At 46.2% G+C, this 19,447-nt stretch overlaps 1 protein-coding gene across 2 annotated transcripts in view; it reads left to right on the top strand.

Moving 5' to 3' along the window:
- LOC119972362 (tubulin delta chain-like) overlaps positions 1-19,447 on the top strand; it is a 138,817-nt gene that overhangs the window by 86,988 nt on the left and 32,382 nt on the right. For both annotated transcript variants that reach the window (XM_038808919.1, XM_038808920.1), the window contains exons 6-7: positions 15,438-15,579; positions 16,316-16,501. In XM_038808919.1, the coding sequence (XP_038664847.1) occupies positions 15,438-15,579; positions 16,316-16,501 (328 nt within the window). The remainder of the gene's footprint in view (positions 1-15,437; positions 15,580-16,315; positions 16,502-19,447) is intronic.

Below are 19,447 nucleotides of genomic sequence, written 5' to 3'. Positions count from 1 at the left end.
GCATGGCCAGTTCACCTAAACTGCACAACTTTGGACTGTAGAAAAGTCACTTGTCGGAGAGACCAAAACTAGTTTCTGAAAATAAGGACAGGGAGGCTTGTGTGGAGCATCAATGCTGATATAGAGCAATTATGCTGTGGACTTCTGTGCAAGTCAGCTGACATTCTTGCTCAGAATCACCATTTCTTTCCCTTTGTTTTTCAAAGTCAAAATTCCTTCACTGTGTAGAATCATAGAATCCCTACATTGCAGAAGGAGGCAATTTGGTCTATCGAGTCTGCACTGCACAGCACCAGTGTCCACCTCGCCCTAACCCCGTAATCCCATAAACTAGCCTGTACATTATGGGGCAATTTAGCATGGCCAATCCACCTAACCTGCACATCTTTGGACTGTGGGAGTAAACCGGAGCACCCGGAGGAAACCCACGCAGACACGGAGAGAAAGTACAAACTCCCCACAGACAGTGACTCAAGGCCCGAATTGAACCTGGGAACCTCCCGCTGTGAGGCAGCAGTGCTAAACACTGTGCCACCATGCCGCCCCTGTACTTGTGATGAAATTCCGGATTCATCCAGAAGCATGGGGCACAGAAGGTGGACATGCAGTCTGCCGTGCCTGTTCTGGTGTTTTAAAACAGCCCTCCAGTTAGTCCCACTCTAACTCTTGCCCCATAGCATACATTTTCCTTTTCTGTTTATATCTAATTCCCTGTTACCAAGTTACCACTATCCTTTCAGGTAGTGCATTCCAGATCCAAGCAATTTGCTGCTTCAAGAAAAGTTTCCTCATCCCCACCCCTTGTTCTTTTGCTCAGTATCTTTGATTTGTATTCTGATTACTGACTCACCTTTCAGTGGAAATAATTATTTACCGTGGCTAAACTCTTCAGAATTCTGAGCACCTCTGTATCTCACCTTAACTGCCTCTGTTCCGAGGATCACAATCCCAACTTCTCTGGCCTCTCTCGACCTGGCATAATTTCTCCTTTACACCCGTCCTAAAGTGTGATGTCCAGAATTGAATACAGTACTGCGGCTGAGGTTTAACCTGTAACTTACGAAGTTTTACAATTGCAACCTTGCTTTTGTACTCGACTCCTCTACTTGTAAAGCCCAGGAACCTTTACGCCTTTTAACAGCTTTCCATCCTCAAAGATTTGAAACATAAAAACAGAAAATAGGAGCAGGAGGGGGCCATTCGACCCATCGAGCCTGCTCTTCCATTTATTATGATCGTGGCTGATCATCCAACTCAATGGCCTAATCCTGTCTTCCTCCCCCATTTCCTTTGATCCCCTTCACACCAAGTGCTATATCTAACTGCTTCTCCAAAACATACAGGGCGGGATTCTCCCATCTCGCGGCAGAGTGCCCATGTCATCGTAAACGCCGTTGCGTTTTACGACGGCGTGAACGGGCCGCTGCCAGGAGTAATTCTGGCCCCTGGCGTGAACTGAGCACCGCGGGATTAGCGCATGCGCAGTGGCGCCGGCAACAATGCGCACATGCGCAGGGCTGCAGGGGCCAGCGCCTAGAAAGGAGGCCCCAGCTACAGAGGCTGGCCTGCCGATCGGTGGTCCCCAATCGCGGACCAGGCCATATCGGAGGCCCCCCCCGCCGGGGTCGGACACACCCTCCCGCCCCCACAGGCCGCCACCCAACCCTTCAACGCCGTGGTCATGCCAGCTCTGAGCAGGTTAGAACAGCGCCCGCGGGACTCGGTTCTTTTCTTATGTTCGCTTGGCCCATCCGGGCCGGAGAATCGGCGGGCATGCCGCGTAGAGCGGCCCGCGACCGTCGCCGCGCCAACCACCCCGACCTCAATGGCGCCGATTATCCGCTCTGGAGAACCGCGTGCCGGCGTCGGGGTGGCGCTGGGATTCTCCGGCCTGACCGAGGGCTGGGAGAATCCTGCCCACAATGTTTCGGCCTCAATTACTTCCTGTGGTAATGAATTCCACAGTGTCACCACTTTCTGGGTGAAGACATTTCTCTTCAACTCTGTCATAAATGGTCTACCCCTTATCATCAGACTGTACCCTCTGGTTTTGGCCACACTCACCATCAGAAACATCCTTCTTACAACTACCCTGTCGAAGCCTATTAGAATTTTATAGGTTACTAAGAGATACCCCTCATTCTTCTGAACTCCAGCGAATACAATCCAAACCGACTCGATCTCTTATACGTCAGTCCCGCCATCCCAGGAATTAGTCTGGTAAGTCTTTGCTGCACTCCCTCGAGAGCAAGAACATGCTTCCTCAGATAAGGAGGCCAAAACAACACACAACATTCCAAGTGTGGCCTCACCAAGGCCCTGTATAATTGCAGCAAGACATCCCTGCTCCTGTACTCTATTCCTCTCGCCATGAAGGCCATTTGCCTTCTTTACCATCTGCTGTATCTGCACGTTTACCTTCAGTGACTGATGTATGAGGACATTCTCGTTGGACATTCCCCTCTTTAATTTATGGCCATTCGGAAATAGTCTGCCTTCCAGTTTTTGCTACCAAAGTGGATAACTTCACATTTATCCAAATATACTGCATCTGCCATTCATTTGCCCACTCACTCAACTTGTCCAAATGACACTGAAGGATTTTTGCATCCTCCTTACAGCTTGCCCTCCCCCCCAACTTGGTGTCATCTGCAAATGTGGAAATATTACATTTTGTTCCCTCATCTAAATCATTAATATATATTGTGAATGGCTGGGGTCCGAGCACCAATCACTGCAGTACCCCACTAGTTACTGCTGCCAATTTGAAAAAGGCCAGTTAATTCCTACTCTTTGTTTCCTGTCTGCCAACCAGTTTTCCATCCATCTCAATACACTACCACTAATCCCATGCACTATAGTTTTACACATTAATTTCTTACGCAGGACTTTGTCAAAACCATCTGAAAGTCCAAATACACAACATCTACTGGCTCCCCTTTATTAATCCTACTAGTTACATCCTCAAAGAATTTCATTAGATTTGTCGAGCATGATTTCCCCTTCATAAATCCATGCTGACTCTGTCAGCTCCTGCCACTGTTTTCTAAGTGCTCTGCTATAAAATCTTTGATAATGGATTCTATAATTATCCCCATTCCCAACATCAGGTTTACTGGTCTATAATTCCCTGTTTTCTCTCTACCTCTCGTTTTAAATAGCAGGGTTACATTAGTTACCCTCCAATCTGCAGGAACTGTTCCTGAGTCTATAGAATCCTGGAAGGTGACCACCAATACAGCCGCTATTTCTAGAGCCACTTCCTTAACTACTCTGGGATGTAAATTATCAGGCCCTGGGGATTTATCAGCCTTCAATCCCATCAATTTTCACAACACCATTTCTTTTTTTAAAAAATAATTTTTATTGAGAAATTTTGATTTTATACAACAATAACGCACCTTAGTAAAATACCGAAAATAACAATAATATTAACAATCATATACATTCGCCCCATCCCCATGAACAACCCAGCATTTTAACAACAACGCAAATTAACACACTATAAAGTTACAGAATAAACACTACAATAATGCCCCCCCCCCCCCCCCTCCCCCCCGGGTTGCTGCTGCTATTGACCCAGTTACCTATCTCTGAGCCAGGAAGTCCAGAAAAGGCTGCCATCGTTTATAGAACCCTTGTATTGATCCTCTCAGGGCAAATTTGACCTTTTCCAATTTTATAAATCCCGCCATGTCACTGATCCAGGTCTCCACGCTTGGGGGCCTTGCATCCTTCCATTGTAACAGAATCCTTCGACGGGCTACTAGGGACGCAAAGGCCAGGACACCGGCCTCTTTCGCCTCCTGCATTCCCGGCTCTACCGCAACTCCAAAAATCGCGAGTCCCCACCCTGGTTTGACCCTGGATCCAACCACCCTCGACACCGTCCCCGCCACCCCCTTCCAGAATTCTTCCAGTGCTGGGCATGCCCAGAACATATGGGCGTGGTTCGCAGGACTCCCCGATCATCTGGTGCACCTGTCCTCACCCCCGAAGAACCTACTCATCCTAGTCCCGGACATGTGGGCCCGGTGCAGCACCTTAAATTGGATGAGACTAAGCCTCGCACATGAGGAGGAAGCGTTGACTCTCTCCAAGGCCTCCGCCCAAGTCCCGTCCTCTATCTGCTCCCCGAGTTCCTCCTCCCATTTAGCCTTCAGCTCCTCCACTGACGACTCCTCCACCTCCTGCATTACCTTATAGATGTCAGACACCTTCCCCTCTCCTACCCACACCCCCGAAAGCACTCTGTCCATCGTCCCCTGCGAGGGCAGCAAAGGGAATCCTTCTACCTGTCACCTAGCAAACGCCTTTACCTGCAGGTATCTGAACATGTTCCCCTGGGGAAGGCCAAATTTATCTTCCAGTTCCCCCAGGCCCGCAAACCTCCCGCCAATAAACAGGTCCTTCAATTTGCTGATGCCCGCCCTTTGCCATCCCCTGAATCCCCCATCCGTGTTCCCCGGGATGAACCGATGGTTGCCACCCAGTGGAGCCTCCATCGACACAACACCATTTCTCTACTAATAATGATTTCCTTCAGTTTTATCCCTCTCACTAAATCCTGCGTTCTGTAACAGATTTCATTTGTGTCCTCATTGACGAAGGCAGAACCAAAGTATGTATTTAGTTAAAACCAAACTAGTATGGATGCTGGAATTCTGAAACAAAAACAGAAAATACTGGATAATCTCAGCAGGTCTGGCTACATCTCCGGAGAGAAATGGGAGCTAATGTTTTGAGTCTGGATGACTCTTTGTCAAAGCTGTATTTAGTTTGTATTTAGTTGCTCAACCATTTATTTTCCCCCCATTATAAATTCCCCTGTTTCTGACTGTAAGGGACCTACATTTGTCTTCCATCTTTTTCTTTACATGTACCTACATGAAACTTTTAATCTTGGTTTTTATGTTCCCTGCAAGCTTACTCTCATACTCTATTTCCCCCTTCTTAATCAATCCCTTGGTTCCTTGTTTGCTGAATTCAAAACTGCTCTCAATCCTTAGACCTATGGATTTTCTTGGCCAATTTGTATGCATCTTCCTTGGATCAAATACTATCTCTAATTTCCCTGATAAACCTTGGATTGGCCACCTTTTCCTTTTACTTTTATGCCAGACAGGAATAAACAATTGTTGCAGTTCCCCCATGCGCTCCTTGAATGTTTGCCATTGCCTATCCACAGTCATCCGTTTAAGTAAAGTTTCCCAAACTATCATTGCCAACTCGCGCCTCATACCATCGTAGTTTCCTTTATTAAGATTCAAGACAATAGTCTCAGAATCAGCTACTTCACTCTCCATCTTGATGAAAAATTCGATCATATTATGGTCATTCAGCTCCATGGGGTCTCGCACAACTAGATTGTCAATGATTCCCTTCTCATTACACAGTACCCAATTTAGGATGGCCTGCTCTCTAGTTGGATCATCAAACTAGAAAACCATTCCGTACACACTCCAGGAATTCTTCCTCTACGGCATTGTGACGAATTTGATTTGCCCAATCTATATACAGATTAAAATCACCCATAATTACAGAAGTTTCTTTATTGCATATGTCTCTAATTTCCTGTTTAATGCCACTCCCAACATCACCACTACAGTTTGGGGTCTACATACAACACCCACTAATGTTTTTTGCCCCTTGGTGTTTGTCAGCTCCACCCATACAGATTCCACACTGTCGGGGCTAATACCCTTCCCCAACATTGCGCTAATTTCCTCTTTAACCATCAGTGCAGCTCCACCACCTTTTCCTGTTTGTCTGTCCTTCCTAAACACTGAATATCTCTGGATGTTCTGTTCTCATCCCTGGTCATGTCTCCGTAATCCCGGTTATATCATACCCGTTTATATCTGTTTGCGCAATTAGATCATCCGTTTTATTGCGAATGCTCCGCGTGTTAAGACACAAAGCCTTTAAGTTTGTCTTTCTAACATTACTCGTGCCGCTGCCAATATTTTTCACTGTGGCCCTTGTGTAAGCAAACTCGCAGATCTCGCTCAACCTGCACCTCCTTTTAGGTTGTACCATTTAATTTATTTTGCCACGACTCATTCTTCCTGCTAAAATGCCACTTTGCACTTCTCAGCTTTAAATAGTGGAGCAGTCGAATGACCTACCAGCTTCCTATCAAATGACCAACTAGTTGTCACTATGTTAGCTCATGTTTGAAGTATAGATGAAGGACTTCCGGTGATGGAATGTGAAAGTAGGTTGCACAAACAGCGGCTCCTGCCAGGGTCTAGTATTTTGATCACTTTTGCCCTTTTTTTCCCGGGAGATTTTGGGTTCTAATCCAGTAGGATGGTGTGGAGAACAGAAAGGTGAACGGGGAATGCCAAACGACAAAGGCCACGGGAAGAATCCCCCAGCTGGTAGTCAGGAACCTAGGGGATGGTGGAGGCAGCCGCATCCATCACGCTGGAAACATTGGCTGGGGTGATGGTGCAGTTGTAGAGGTTTGGCAGGCAGATGGTCAATTTGAGTGACAAGGGAAGGAGATTAAATAGTCGTTCCAAGGCACCATCGAGGAGGCGTTGGGCCCGATGTGTGGGCAGCTGGGCAAGACGGTCAAGGCTGTGAAGGAGCAAGGGGAGATGTGGGAGGATGTGGAGGAGGCCTTGTTGAGGCACAAGGATCAGCCTGCCTCATTGGAAGCCGAGATGCTGCTAATGGCGGACAGGAATAAGGACCTGAAGACCAAAGTTGAATGTCTGGAGAACAGGTCGAGGTGCATGAACCTCAGAATGCTGGACTCAGTCTCCCATTCAACGACATGGCTTTCACTCTCCGCAGCCCCTCATTCCACATCTCCTCCTCCAATATTGGCCCCAACTCCTCCACCCATTTAGCCTTCACCCCTTCCACCAAACTCAACTCTTCCCCTATGATTCGTTCATACATGCCGGATATACTGCCCTCCTCCGACCCTGAACAGTTTCCTGCTGTCTGTCTCCATCCTATCCTGAATAGAATCGGGCGGCACAGTGGTTATCACTGCTGCCTCACAGCTCCAGGCACCTAGGTTCAATTCTGGCCTCGAGTCACTGTCTGTGCGGAGTTTGTACTTCCTCCCTGTGTCTGTGTGGGTTTCCTCCGGGTGCTCCGGTTTCCTCCCACAGTTCAAAGATGTGCAGGTTAGGTGGATTGGCCATGCTGAATTGCCCCTTAGTGTCCAAAAAGTTTAGGTGGGGTTACTGGGTTATGGGGATAGGGTGGGGGCGTGGGTTTAAGTAGGGTGTTCTTTCCAAGGGCCGGTGCAGAAGCGATGGGCGAAAGGCCTCCTTCTGCACTGTAGATTCTATAATTCTCTGAGAATCACATTTGTTTTTGTTCCAATCTGATGGGACCTTTACAGAATCTAGGGAATTTTGGAAAATTAAAACCAATGCATCTACTATCTCAGCAGCCATTTCTTTTAAGACCCTAAGCTGAATTCCATCAAGACCTGATGACTTTTACTTCTAATAGTTTTCTCAGTACCCTTTCTTTGGTGATTGTAATTGTTTTAAGGTCCTCCCTCCCTTTCACCTCTTGATTCACATTTATTCTTGGGTGCTCAAAGATGTGCAGGTGAGGTGGATTGACCATGCTAAATTAGTATCCAAAAGCTTAGGTGGGGTTATGGGGATAGGGCGGGGACACAGACCCATGTTGGGTACTCTTTTGTAGGATCGGTGCAGACCCGATGGGCCGAGAGGCCTCCCTCTGCACTGTCGGGATTCTATGATACCATCCTATGATTTTATGTTAGTTGTATCCTCTACAATGAAGACTGACACAAAATATTTGTTTGATTCATCCGCTTTAACCTTATTTTCCATTATTAATTTCCAAGACATTCTCTAGAGGACCAACTCTCACTTTACTAATACGTTTCCTCTTTAAGAACCTTGTAAAATTCTTACTACCTGTTTTTATTTTTTTTAGCCAGCTTTCACTCACACTCTAATTTTGCCCATCTTATTCATCTTTTAATTATTCTTTGCTGTTCTTTATATTCTGACCAATCTTCTGACCTGTGGAATTTTTCCTTTCAATTTGATACTATCTTTAACTTCCTTAGTTAGTCACGGATTGAGCACCTTCCGGGAGAATGAGGAGAGGCAATTGTCACCTACCTGTGCTACTGATACAATAATGTTTTACACCAGAATTTTAACAAGATTGTCTCTGGGAAACACAAAGATACAAAAGTACTCTGTTTCAAGCTGCCTCAAGCAAACAAAGCTGTTTATGCTCAGTTAAGGAACCACGTTGGGTTTATTGCATTTGGTATAAACTACTTGAGAAGGAAAGCGACCACTCCCCTGCTGCTTTTACACTGACTAATAAAGCAAGTGGGAATGCAGGAGGAGCGAGACACAGTCCGTTATCTTGCTGTTCCTGTTCCTGGGAGGTTCTGCAACAGACATTGCAGCCAAGCAAGGTTCGTCGGTCGTGGCAGTTTAGCCCTCTTTTGAACTTGACACCACATTGAGGGTGCAGTTCGATAAGAGCTGACAAGTCTCTGGGACCTCGCCCACAGCGGCGAATCGCTAGTGTGAATCTGGGCAGCAGTGGGTGAAAATCCCGCAGTGCGATATCCCTCTTCCTTTGACCAGGTGAAAAGAAAAACAAACTCTCTCAATTACTGCAATTACAAGCCTACCGTTAGCAGGCTATTGAAGTAGAGATACCATCACACTGGCTGTGAACTTGTCTACACATGCGACCTTTCCTTTTTCTAACTCTCCCTCCAGTAGGTACCTATTGGCTGATCTTGTATCTCCCTCACCTCCTCGACATGGTTATCCATACTGAAACGGTTATCCTTTCTGACGCTATTATCCATACTGACACGGTTATCCTTACTGACACGGTTATCCTTACTGACACGGTTATCCATACTGACACGGTTATCCTTTCTGACGCTATTATCCATACTGACACGGTTATCCTTACTGACACGGTTATCCTTACTGACACGGTTATCCTTTCTGACACTATTATCCATACTGACACGGTTATCCTTACTGACACGGTTATCCTTACTGACATGGTTATCCTTTCTGACACTATTATGCATACTGACACTATTATCCATACTGACACGGTTATCCTTACTGACACTATTATCCATACTGACACGGTTATCCTTTCTGACACTATTATCCATACTGAAACGGTTATCCTTACTGACACGGTTATCCATACTGAAACGGTTATCCATACTGACACTATTATCCATACTGACACGGTTATCCTTACTGACACGGTTATCCTTTCTGACACTATTATCCATACTGAAACGGTTATCCTTACTGACACGGTTATCCTTTCTGACACTATTATCCATACTGAAACGGTTATCCAAACTGACACGGTTATCCATACTGAAACGGTTATCCATACTGACACTATTATCCATACTGACACGGTTATCCAAACTGACACGGTTATCCTTAGAACATAGAACATAGAACAGTACAGCACAGAACAGGCCCTTCGGCCCTCAATGTTGTGCCGAGCCATGATCACCCTACTCAAACCCACGTATCCACCCTATACCCGTAACCCAACAACCCCCCCTTAACCTTACTTTTATTAGGACACTACGGGCAATTTAGCATGGCCAATCCACCTAACCCGCACATCTTTGGACTGTGGGAGGAAACCGGAGCACCCGAAGGAAACCCACGCACACAGGGGGAGGACGTGCAGACTCCACACAGACAGTGACCCAGCCGGGAATTGAACCTGGGACCCTGGAGCTGTGAAGCATTTATGCTAACCACCATGCTACCCTGCTCCTTATTGACTCTATTATCCTTACTGACACTATTATCCTTACTGACACTATTATCCATACTGACACGGTTATCCAAACTGACACGGTTATCCTTATTGACTCGATTATCCTTACTGACACTATTATCCTTACTGACAAGGTTATCCTTACTGACACTATTATCCTTACTGACACGGTTATCCAAACTGACACTATTATCCTTACTGACAAGGTTATCCTTACTGACACGGTTATCCTTACTGACACGGTTATCCAAACTGACACGGTTATCCTATTGACACGGTTATCCTTACTGACACGGTTATCCTTATTGACACTATTATCCTTACTGACACGGTTATCCTTATTGACACTATTATCCTTACTGACACGATTATCCTTACTGACACTGTCATCCATACTGACATAGTTATCCAAACTGACATGGTTACCCTTACTGACACGGTTATCCTTACTGCCACGTTTTCCATACTGACACGGTTATCCTTACTGACACTATTATCCATACTGACACTATTATCCTCACTGACACGGTTATCCAAACTGACACGGTTATCCTTATTGACTGTATTATCCTTACTGACACTATTATCCTTACTGACACTATTATCCATACTGACACGGTCATCCATACTGAAACGGTTATCTATACTGAAACGCTCATCCTTACTGACATGATTATCCTTACTGACACTATTATCCAAACTGACACGGTTATCCAAACTGACACGGTTATCCTTATTGACTATTATCCTTACTGACACGGTTATCCTTACTGACATGGTTATCCTTACTGACACTATTATCCTCACTGACACGGTTATCCTTACTGACACGGTTATCCAAACTGACACGGTTATCGTTACTGACATTATTATCCTTACTGACACAGTTATCCAAACTGACACGGTTATCCTTATTGACATAGTTATCCAAACTGACACGGTTATCGTTACTGACACTATTATCCTTACTGACACGGTTATCCTTACTGACACGGTTATCCAAACTGACACGGTTATCGTTACTGACACTATTATCCTAACTGATACTATTATCCTTACTGACACGGTTATCCAAACTGACATGGTTATCCAAACTGACACGGTTATCCTTATTGACACGGTTATCCAAACTGACATGGTTATCCAAACTGACACGGTTATCCTTCCTGACACGGTTATCCTTACTGACACGGTTATCCAAACTGACATGGTTATCCTTACTGACACGGTTATCCTTACTGACACGGTCATCCTTATTGACACGGTTATCCAAACTGACATGGTTATCCTTACTGACACGGTTATCCTTACTGACACGGTTATCCTTACTGACATGGTTATCCAAACTGACACGGTTATTGTTACTGACACTATTATCCTTACTGACACTATTATCCTTACTGACACGGTTATCCTTACTGACACGGTTATCCTTACTGACATGGTTATCCAAACTGACACGGTTATCGTTACTGACACTATTATCCTTACTGACACTATTGTACTTACTGACACGGTTATCCTTACTGACACGGTTATCCAAACTGACACGGTTATCCATACTGACACGGTTATCCTTACTGATACGGTTATCCTTATTGACTCTATTATCCTTACTGCCACGGTTATCCATACTGACACTATTATCCTTACTGACACGGTTATCCTTACTGACACGGTTATCCTTACTGACACTATTATCCTCACTGACACGGTTATCCTTACTGACACGGTTATCCTTATTGACTCTATTATCCAAACTGACACGGTTATCCATACTGACACTATTATCCTCACTGACACGGTTATCGTTACTGACACTATTATCCTTACTGACACGGTTATCCAAACTGACACGGTTATCCTTACTGACACGGTTATCCTTACTGACACTGTTATCCTTACTGACACGGTTATCCTTTCTGACACTATTATCCATACTGACACGGTTATCCTTATTGACTCTATTATCCAAACTGACACTATTATCCTCACTGACACGGTTATCCAAACTGACACTATTATCCTTACTGACACTATTATCCTCACTGACACGGTTATCCAAACTGACACTATTATCCTTACTGACACTATTATCCTCACTGACACGGTTATCCAAACTGACACGGTTATCCAAACTGACATAGTTATCCAAACTGACACGGTTATCCTTACTGACACGGTTATCCAAACTGACACGGTTATCCTTACTAACATGGTTATACAAACTGACACATGTATCTTTACTGACAGTTATTCAAACTGACATGGTCGTCCTTTCCGACACGGTTATGCTTACTGACATGGTTATCCTTATTATCCTTACTGACACTATTATTCATACTGACACGGTTATCCAAACTGACACGGTTATCTTTATTATCCTTACTGACACTATTATCCTTACACTATTATCCTTACTGACACAGTTATCCTTATTGACACGATAATCCTTACTGACACTATTATCCTTATTGACATGGTTATCCTTACTGACACGGTTATCCTTATTATCCTTACTGACACTATTATCCTTACTGACATGGTTATCCTTACTGACATAATCATCCTTACTGACATTGGGTATATTTGGGATTGATCCTGGAACTTTCCTGTAATGGGCCACCTCCACACTGGCCGGTGTATTTATCAACCAGACCACAAGAGAAACCTAGAAGAGCTTGAGTTTCATTCAGGCAGTGATATTATTTTGAGGTTCATTTTCTCCACTATTTATCACCTTTCCAACCACGATGAAACCCTCTGCCAGAGACCGTGGGTGGGATTTGTCGGAGAATCCCCGGGGGGGGGAAGCACGAATCCCACCCCGCCACTCTGACGCCGGCTGCCATATTCTCTGGCGCCGGTTTGCGGGCGGGGTTTACGCTGCGCCGGGCAGGGGCTGTTGGCAGCTCCCCCCCCCCCCCCCCCCCCCCCCCCGGCAATTCTCCGGGCCCCGATGGGCCGAGTAGCCACCCGTTTTCGGCCAGTCCTGCCGGCGTGAAATGGACATGGCGGGACCTGGCTTGTCGGCCGTCAAGCGAGGTCCTCGGGGTTGGGGGGGCACTTTGGGATCCGGCCCCGGGGGGAGGGGGCCTCCATGGTGGCCTGGCCCACAATCGGGGCCCATCGATCTGCAGGCGGGCCTGTGCTGTGGGTGCACTCTTTCCTTCTGCGCCGTCCTCTGTAGGGCTCCATCATGGCCGGGGCAGAGAAGAACCCCCTTGCGCATGCGCAGGAACACGCCGGTGGTTCTGCACATGCGTGGGACCATGGTGGCCCTTCGGCGCCGTTTGATGCGGTGCCAACCCCTCCAGTGCCGGCCAACCCCCAGAAGTGCAGAGGATTCCGCAACTTCCGGGTGGCCTGACGCCGGAGTGGTTTGCGCCGTTCTTGCCACCAACGTCGGGCCATCCGGCTGATTGCGAGAGAATCCCGCCCCATGAGTCTCCCACTTTCTGCCTCATTTCTTCCTCTCTGTCCTCCACATTCCTGTAAATTTGTGAAAGGGATATTCAGCACATATACATTGCTGCTGTTGAAGTCCATCAAATGGAGAAATGTATCATTCCGTTTGGGGGCTTGATTTTGTGCTTATGGCAAATCTATTGCATTGCAAGCTTGCAAATCCCAAAGTCTTTAAACAAATGAAATCTCCCCTCACCTCCTGTGATTGGGATACTATTGAAAAGTATCAATCAACAGTCAGAATGAGAAAAGGCCTATTCCCCCATACGTAGACCCTGCATTACACCCTGTCATGGACTCTGCCCACCCCTTTAAACTCTTCCTTTAGGCCCAGTACAATCAAACATCCCATGGACGCTACCACCCACTTATTCTCCCACAGATCCTTAGGGTCTCTGCCCACTTTAATTTCCCACTGCAGCTGCTGTACATTATAGCCTCACATGGATGAAACATTGTCAGTAGCATCACAACACGGCTGGGTCTGTTTGGAGCGGTGACCAGAGCACCAGCCTGTTTCAGGAGATGGTTCACCGGGATTGGGCTCCGATGACTTAAATTTAAGTTTGGAGCAGGTGCCTGTGCAGGGCGCACTCTGATCTATTTGACAAGTGATGGAACTGAAGAGGCCTCCCAAGTGTTTGAATAGTTTTTCTGAGTAGCAGAGGAGTGCTGGGTGACTGTCACTCCGGGATAACGATATTTCCTGCTGTCAACTCTGGGGCCAGCTTGTGATGTCCCAGTGGCACCTGTCCACCTGCCACATTTGAAATGTTGCAAATACCTTAAAAACACAGGGGCCTTTCTGCATTCAAATGTAAAGAAGATCCCACTTGGATTGCGGTATAAGCAAGGCCGAGAAAAAGGAACATTCCCATCTTTAGTTGTTGTTAAGGTAACAGAAGTATGTAAATCTACGGAGGCACGTCAATGCGGTGAGGCTGGGACAAGACCCATCCAGATCCAAAAGCAACTGCAGTCAGGGTTTTGGTGGAAGGGTTTTTTGGTGTGAAATGGTCAGTGCTGCCTTAGGCCTCGTGATTATGGGCCCCTCTCTCTCTCTTGCCCGACCTTCTATGCTTTCCAAGCATTTTCTGTTTTTAGATTTCCAGCATCCTCCGTATTTTGCTTTGATTTTATGTCCTTTTGCCGGCTCCTTATGGCCTCTTCACAAATACATTCCTACCTATTTTGGGGTTATTGGGAAATACATTGCAATTACCAGAGCTACCAGCGCTCACCCTACCACTGCTAAACCACAAGTAAGCAGGCTGGTGCCGAGTTTCCATTTTAACAATTTAGCCGACTGACCATCCACCAGCTGGTGGTGGTGGGGGGGGGGGGGGGGGGGGGGGCATGGGGGTGGACATTTTAAATTTTGCGTTTCATTAGGTGGATACGTGGGGGTTTGAGTAGGGTGATCATTGCTCGGCATAACATCGAGGGCCGAAGGGCCTGTTCTGTGCTGTACTGTTCTATCTATTCTATCTATTACATGTTACTTTAGCTGGAGTCAAAATTCATTACAAATTATGTCCATTAGTCTTTCTGGGTCCCGACTGCAGGATAGGGCTCCCCCTCACCTTGCTTCATGACCCTAACGAGGAACCATGAGAGTAGCAGGGGGGGTCTGAAATGCCCAGCCTCGCAGTGGAGCTGCCAATGGACAGGATTGCTGAGTGTGGGCCCACCCTTACCCTGAGCCAGCAACAATTGCTGAAAATGGGAATGGACGGGAATGGGGGCAGGAATCCCGGAATTGGGTCGCGCATGCCGTTTATAAATCCTTTCTGCCTCTGTTCCGACATGGACGGAGGCATCAAAATCCAGGCCTCTGATTTATATGTGGGTTGAGGGATAAATGTTGGACAGCATATTGAGGAGAAGATATTACAGCTCCTGAGAGGGCAGATGGGGCTTCAGTTTAACACATCATTCAAAAGATGGTACCTCTGACAGTGCAGCACTCCCTTGGTGCTGTACTGAGAATGTCAAACTAGACTAAGTCTCCGATTTAGGAGTTGAGCCATGGACTTCCAGACTCATCCAGAAGTGAGATCGCTACCAGTGAACCTAACAAAAGGTGACTGGTCAACAGAGCGAACTGTTCATATTGAGTGTAATACTTTTCAAAGTAATAATCTGGTGACTTTTTTTATGTCTAGGTTTGGGGGCACGTTTGTGTGAATCAATCCGAGAGGAGTTTCCAATGGGTTACATTCTGTCTGTGGCGATCGCTCCACACCAGGGAGGGGAATGCCCACTGCAACACTTCAACTCCCTGCTCTGCCTTTCCTGGCTTCAGAGGTAAGGCCGCACCCCGGCTGCTCTAAGTTTTAAACAAGATTTCTTTTTCTGTCCGAATTTCTGTGCTCGTCAATCTGATTGGAATACTTTCCATTTCAATCCGCTAGGTGGCAGCATTGAGCACATCTGGGTCAGGTACAGCACCAATGCGAAACGTAGTCAAATTTCCGTTTCACCTCCTTTGGTCAGGTTAATCAGGGGTTAGATACAGAGGGAAGCTTCCTGTACTCTTGCCGCAAAGATATCTTCGACCTAACCTCAGAGAGAGAAAGAGTCTCGGCATCTGGTGTTTGTTCCGTATTACATGCCAGCTTGGCTGAGTGGGTAGTGCCCTCCTCTCTGTGGCTGACACTCCACTCTAACCCGAAGGGAATGGTTCAGTCAGAGATGTTTACGTTGCAGATGAGACATTAAACTGCGAGCCCATCACAGTTTCCAGCAGATGTAAAAAAAAACCATCAGGCTGTTTGCAGAAGAATGGCAGGGAGGAGGGGGGGGGGGTTCTGATTCGAAGGTGACAAAATCATTGACTGAGTCAAGGCTTACATCTAAATCAGTAAATATGCCGTACAATGAACATGCTTAATGTCAATAGACAGGGGACACGCTCCTCCTTGGATGAGTGACACATGAACTGACTCAGTAGCCTCCTTTGCAGCCCGAGGAGCCAAGGTTAGAATACCGTTTGTGCTGTTCTGTTCAGCATCATTGTCTTTTGTGTTTGACATCTTTACAGGTATGCTGATGGGGTACTCCTGTTTCACAATGACGACATACTGCGCAGGATGCAAGCCTCGGGTGGGAAGAAGATTGAACAGGTCCCAGCTCTAGAGCCGCAGATTTCTTTCTCCGACATGAACACCCATATTGCTTCCTGTCTCGCGGCTCTGATGTACCCAGTGAGGAGCCTCCGAACACCAAGGTTTGATATTCTGGGTAAAGAGAGTGCCAAAGAATTTTTGGGCCATTGATAGGGATAGAAGAGAGATGGTGGGATAACTTTTTCCCCTCTTTCCCCCTCCTTCCCGTACTAGCCTCCCCGGACAGGCGCCGGAATGTGGCGACTAGGGGCTTTTCACAGTAACTTCATTGAAGCCTACTCGTGACAATAAGCGATTTTCATTTCATTTTCATTTTTCATTTCCTGTAGTTGTACGTAAGAAGTAGATTTGAGTTTTGAGGTTTATAATCTATTGAGTGTTGTGATTTTCAGAAATAAACACAAAGTAGGATTTTGGGTAAGTTTAAATCAGAAGAAAAGATAATAAGACCATAAGACACAGGAGCAGAATTAGGCCACTTGGCCCATCGAGTCTGCTCCGCCATTCAAACATGGCTGATATTTTTCTCACCCCATTCTCCTGCCTTCTCCCCATAACCCCTGAGCCCCTTATTAATCAAGAACCTATCTATCACTGTCTTAAAGGCACTCAGTGATTTGGCCTCCACAGCCTTCTGTGGCAAAGAGTTCCACAGATTCACCACCTTTTGGCTGAAGAAATTCCTCCTCATCTCTGTTGTAAAGGATTGTCCCTTTAGTCTAAGATTGCGCCCTCTGATTCTGTTTTTTCCTACTCATGGAAACATTCTCTCCACGTCCACTCAATCCAGGCCTCACAGTATCCTGTAAGTTTCAATTCGATCCCCCCTCAGCCTTCTAAAATCCAATGGGTTCAGACCCAGAGTCCTCAAACATTCCTCATATGACAAGCTCTTCATTCCAGGGATCATTCTTGTGAACCTCCTCTGGACCCTTTCCAAGGCCAGCATATCTACTCACAATAGTCCAAATAGGGTCTGACCAGTGCCTTATTCACACAACGCCCCAACATGGAGAAGCAATGAAATGCGGTCACTCCATCAGGCACACAACCACACACACATAAAGATGGATTGCAGAGATAAAGATTTGGGTTAAAATTAATCACCTGTTAGATTTTCAGTCCTGTAACATGCACGCAATGCCGGCCGAGAGGATTCTCTCATTCTTTGGATGATTGGAGGTTGGAAGCCTCTGGGCTTCCAGATAAAGTCTTGGCTGAGTTTCTGTCGCAATGAGTCTTTGCAGGTGAAGACCAGGTTGTCCAATCTCTCTCTCTCTACCTGGATTGACTGGTTGTTTAGGCAGCATTCTATTCTTCATAGCCCCTCTTGTGTCTGGTTGGGCCTTGTTTCCGCCTGGTTCTTGGAGTAATGCGATTTGTCATCTGAAGTCAGTTTCAATCATGTGACTACATGATCAATACATCTATTGTCCACACAAATGATTCAAAGGTAGAAGCCATTGCTGCACAATTGGGGATGAATGGTGGCTGTGCACAGCTGCCTGCGGTAATCTAGTTTCTCTGCAGCTTTCTTTGGTAATTTACGATCTCGGAGACATTTAGCCTGGGGGGGGGGGGGGGGGGGGAGAGGGAGGGGGGAGGGGGGATGTTGATTTTGAGATCCTCTTCATATCCAGATAAGGAGATTGTAAATTCCATAAGTGTCTTCAAATCTTTAATATCTTTTCAAGGGAGGCTCTGCACCCACAGTCATTTTCTTCTAAAGAACTTTGCAGACACCTGAGTTAACTCTTAGTCTATGCCGAAGTCACAAGAGCTCACCTGACCCTCTGGCCACTTTTGCAGCACGCAAGTAAATTTCAAAATAGTCCACATTGCATGAAGTTTGGATCTTGAAAGTTGGGAATATGTCATCTTTACTGGGCATGGCAGTGTTAAGAGGCATGGGGAGAGAGAGAGAGAGAGAGAGAAACTGCTCCTCTGCTGAATAATGCTTCCAAACCTCAACCCCAGAGCTTTGAATCCTGGTTCAGAAGTTCATAGCCCCACCCTTCCCTTCTCCACAACTTTGAGAAACAACAGCCTGCTGGTTGAGAGCCTGGAGATGAGAAGTCCAGATCATGAAACCAATTAGACAAGATAGAAAGAGAACCATTTTTGTTGTTCATTTACAGGATGTGGGCATTATTAGCATGGTCAACTTTTATTGGCCAGGCCTAATTGTGCTCAGTGGTGTGATGTGCTCGGCTATTTCACATTGCTGTGGGTGTGGAATCGCACATCGGCCAGAGCGGGAAAGGACGGCAGATTTCCTTCCCTGCAGGATATTACTGAACCAGTTGGGTTTTACAACAATCTGCAGGTTTTTTTTTAAATCCCAGATTTATTTGCTAACTGAGTTTAAATTCCTTAGCTGCTGGGGTGGGATTGGAACTCCTGTCGCTAGATCATTAGTCCAGAGTCATGAGTTCAAATCTCTTATGACCCCTATGGCTGCACTGTCTCTTTAAAAGAGTTATCCAATTTGCCCTCCTCCCCTGCACTTTCCCTATAGCAGTGCAATGTTTCCAAGTAGGAAGGATAATGTTTAACATTTTTGATTTCCTTCTCCAGAATCTAACATCCTTAACATTACTTTTCAAAACATCCTCCTTTCATTCACAAAACAACAAACGTCATGCCAGTTATGAGGGGCATGGATCGAGTGGATGAGCAGGCACTCTTTCCCAGGATGGAAGGGTCAGTCACCAGGGGGCATAGGTTTAAGGTGCATGGAGCAAAGTTTAGAGGAGCTGTGCGAGGCAGGTTTTTTTATGCAGAGGATCGCGAGTGCCTGGAACGCATTGCCAGGGGGATTGTGGAAGCAGATACATTAACAGTGTTCAAAAGGCATCTAGACAAATACATAGATAGGATGGGTAAAGAGGCATACGGCACTATGAAATGTTGAGGATTTTGGCCAAGGTTGGTATCATGACTGGTACAAGCTTGGAGGGCTGAAGGGCCTGTTCTTGGTCAGTATTGTTCTTTGTTATATCACACCATGAGCCAGGAGCTGACGGGGATAGTGAGCACATTGGTCA

This window comes from Scyliorhinus canicula, chromosome 10 (assembly GCF_902713615.1).
Source record: "Scyliorhinus canicula chromosome 10, sScyCan1.1, whole genome shotgun sequence".
NCBI classification, from domain to species: Eukaryota; Metazoa; Chordata; class Chondrichthyes; order Carcharhiniformes; family Scyliorhinidae; genus Scyliorhinus; species Scyliorhinus canicula.
This window is presented reverse-complemented; position numbering and strand designations above follow the sequence as displayed.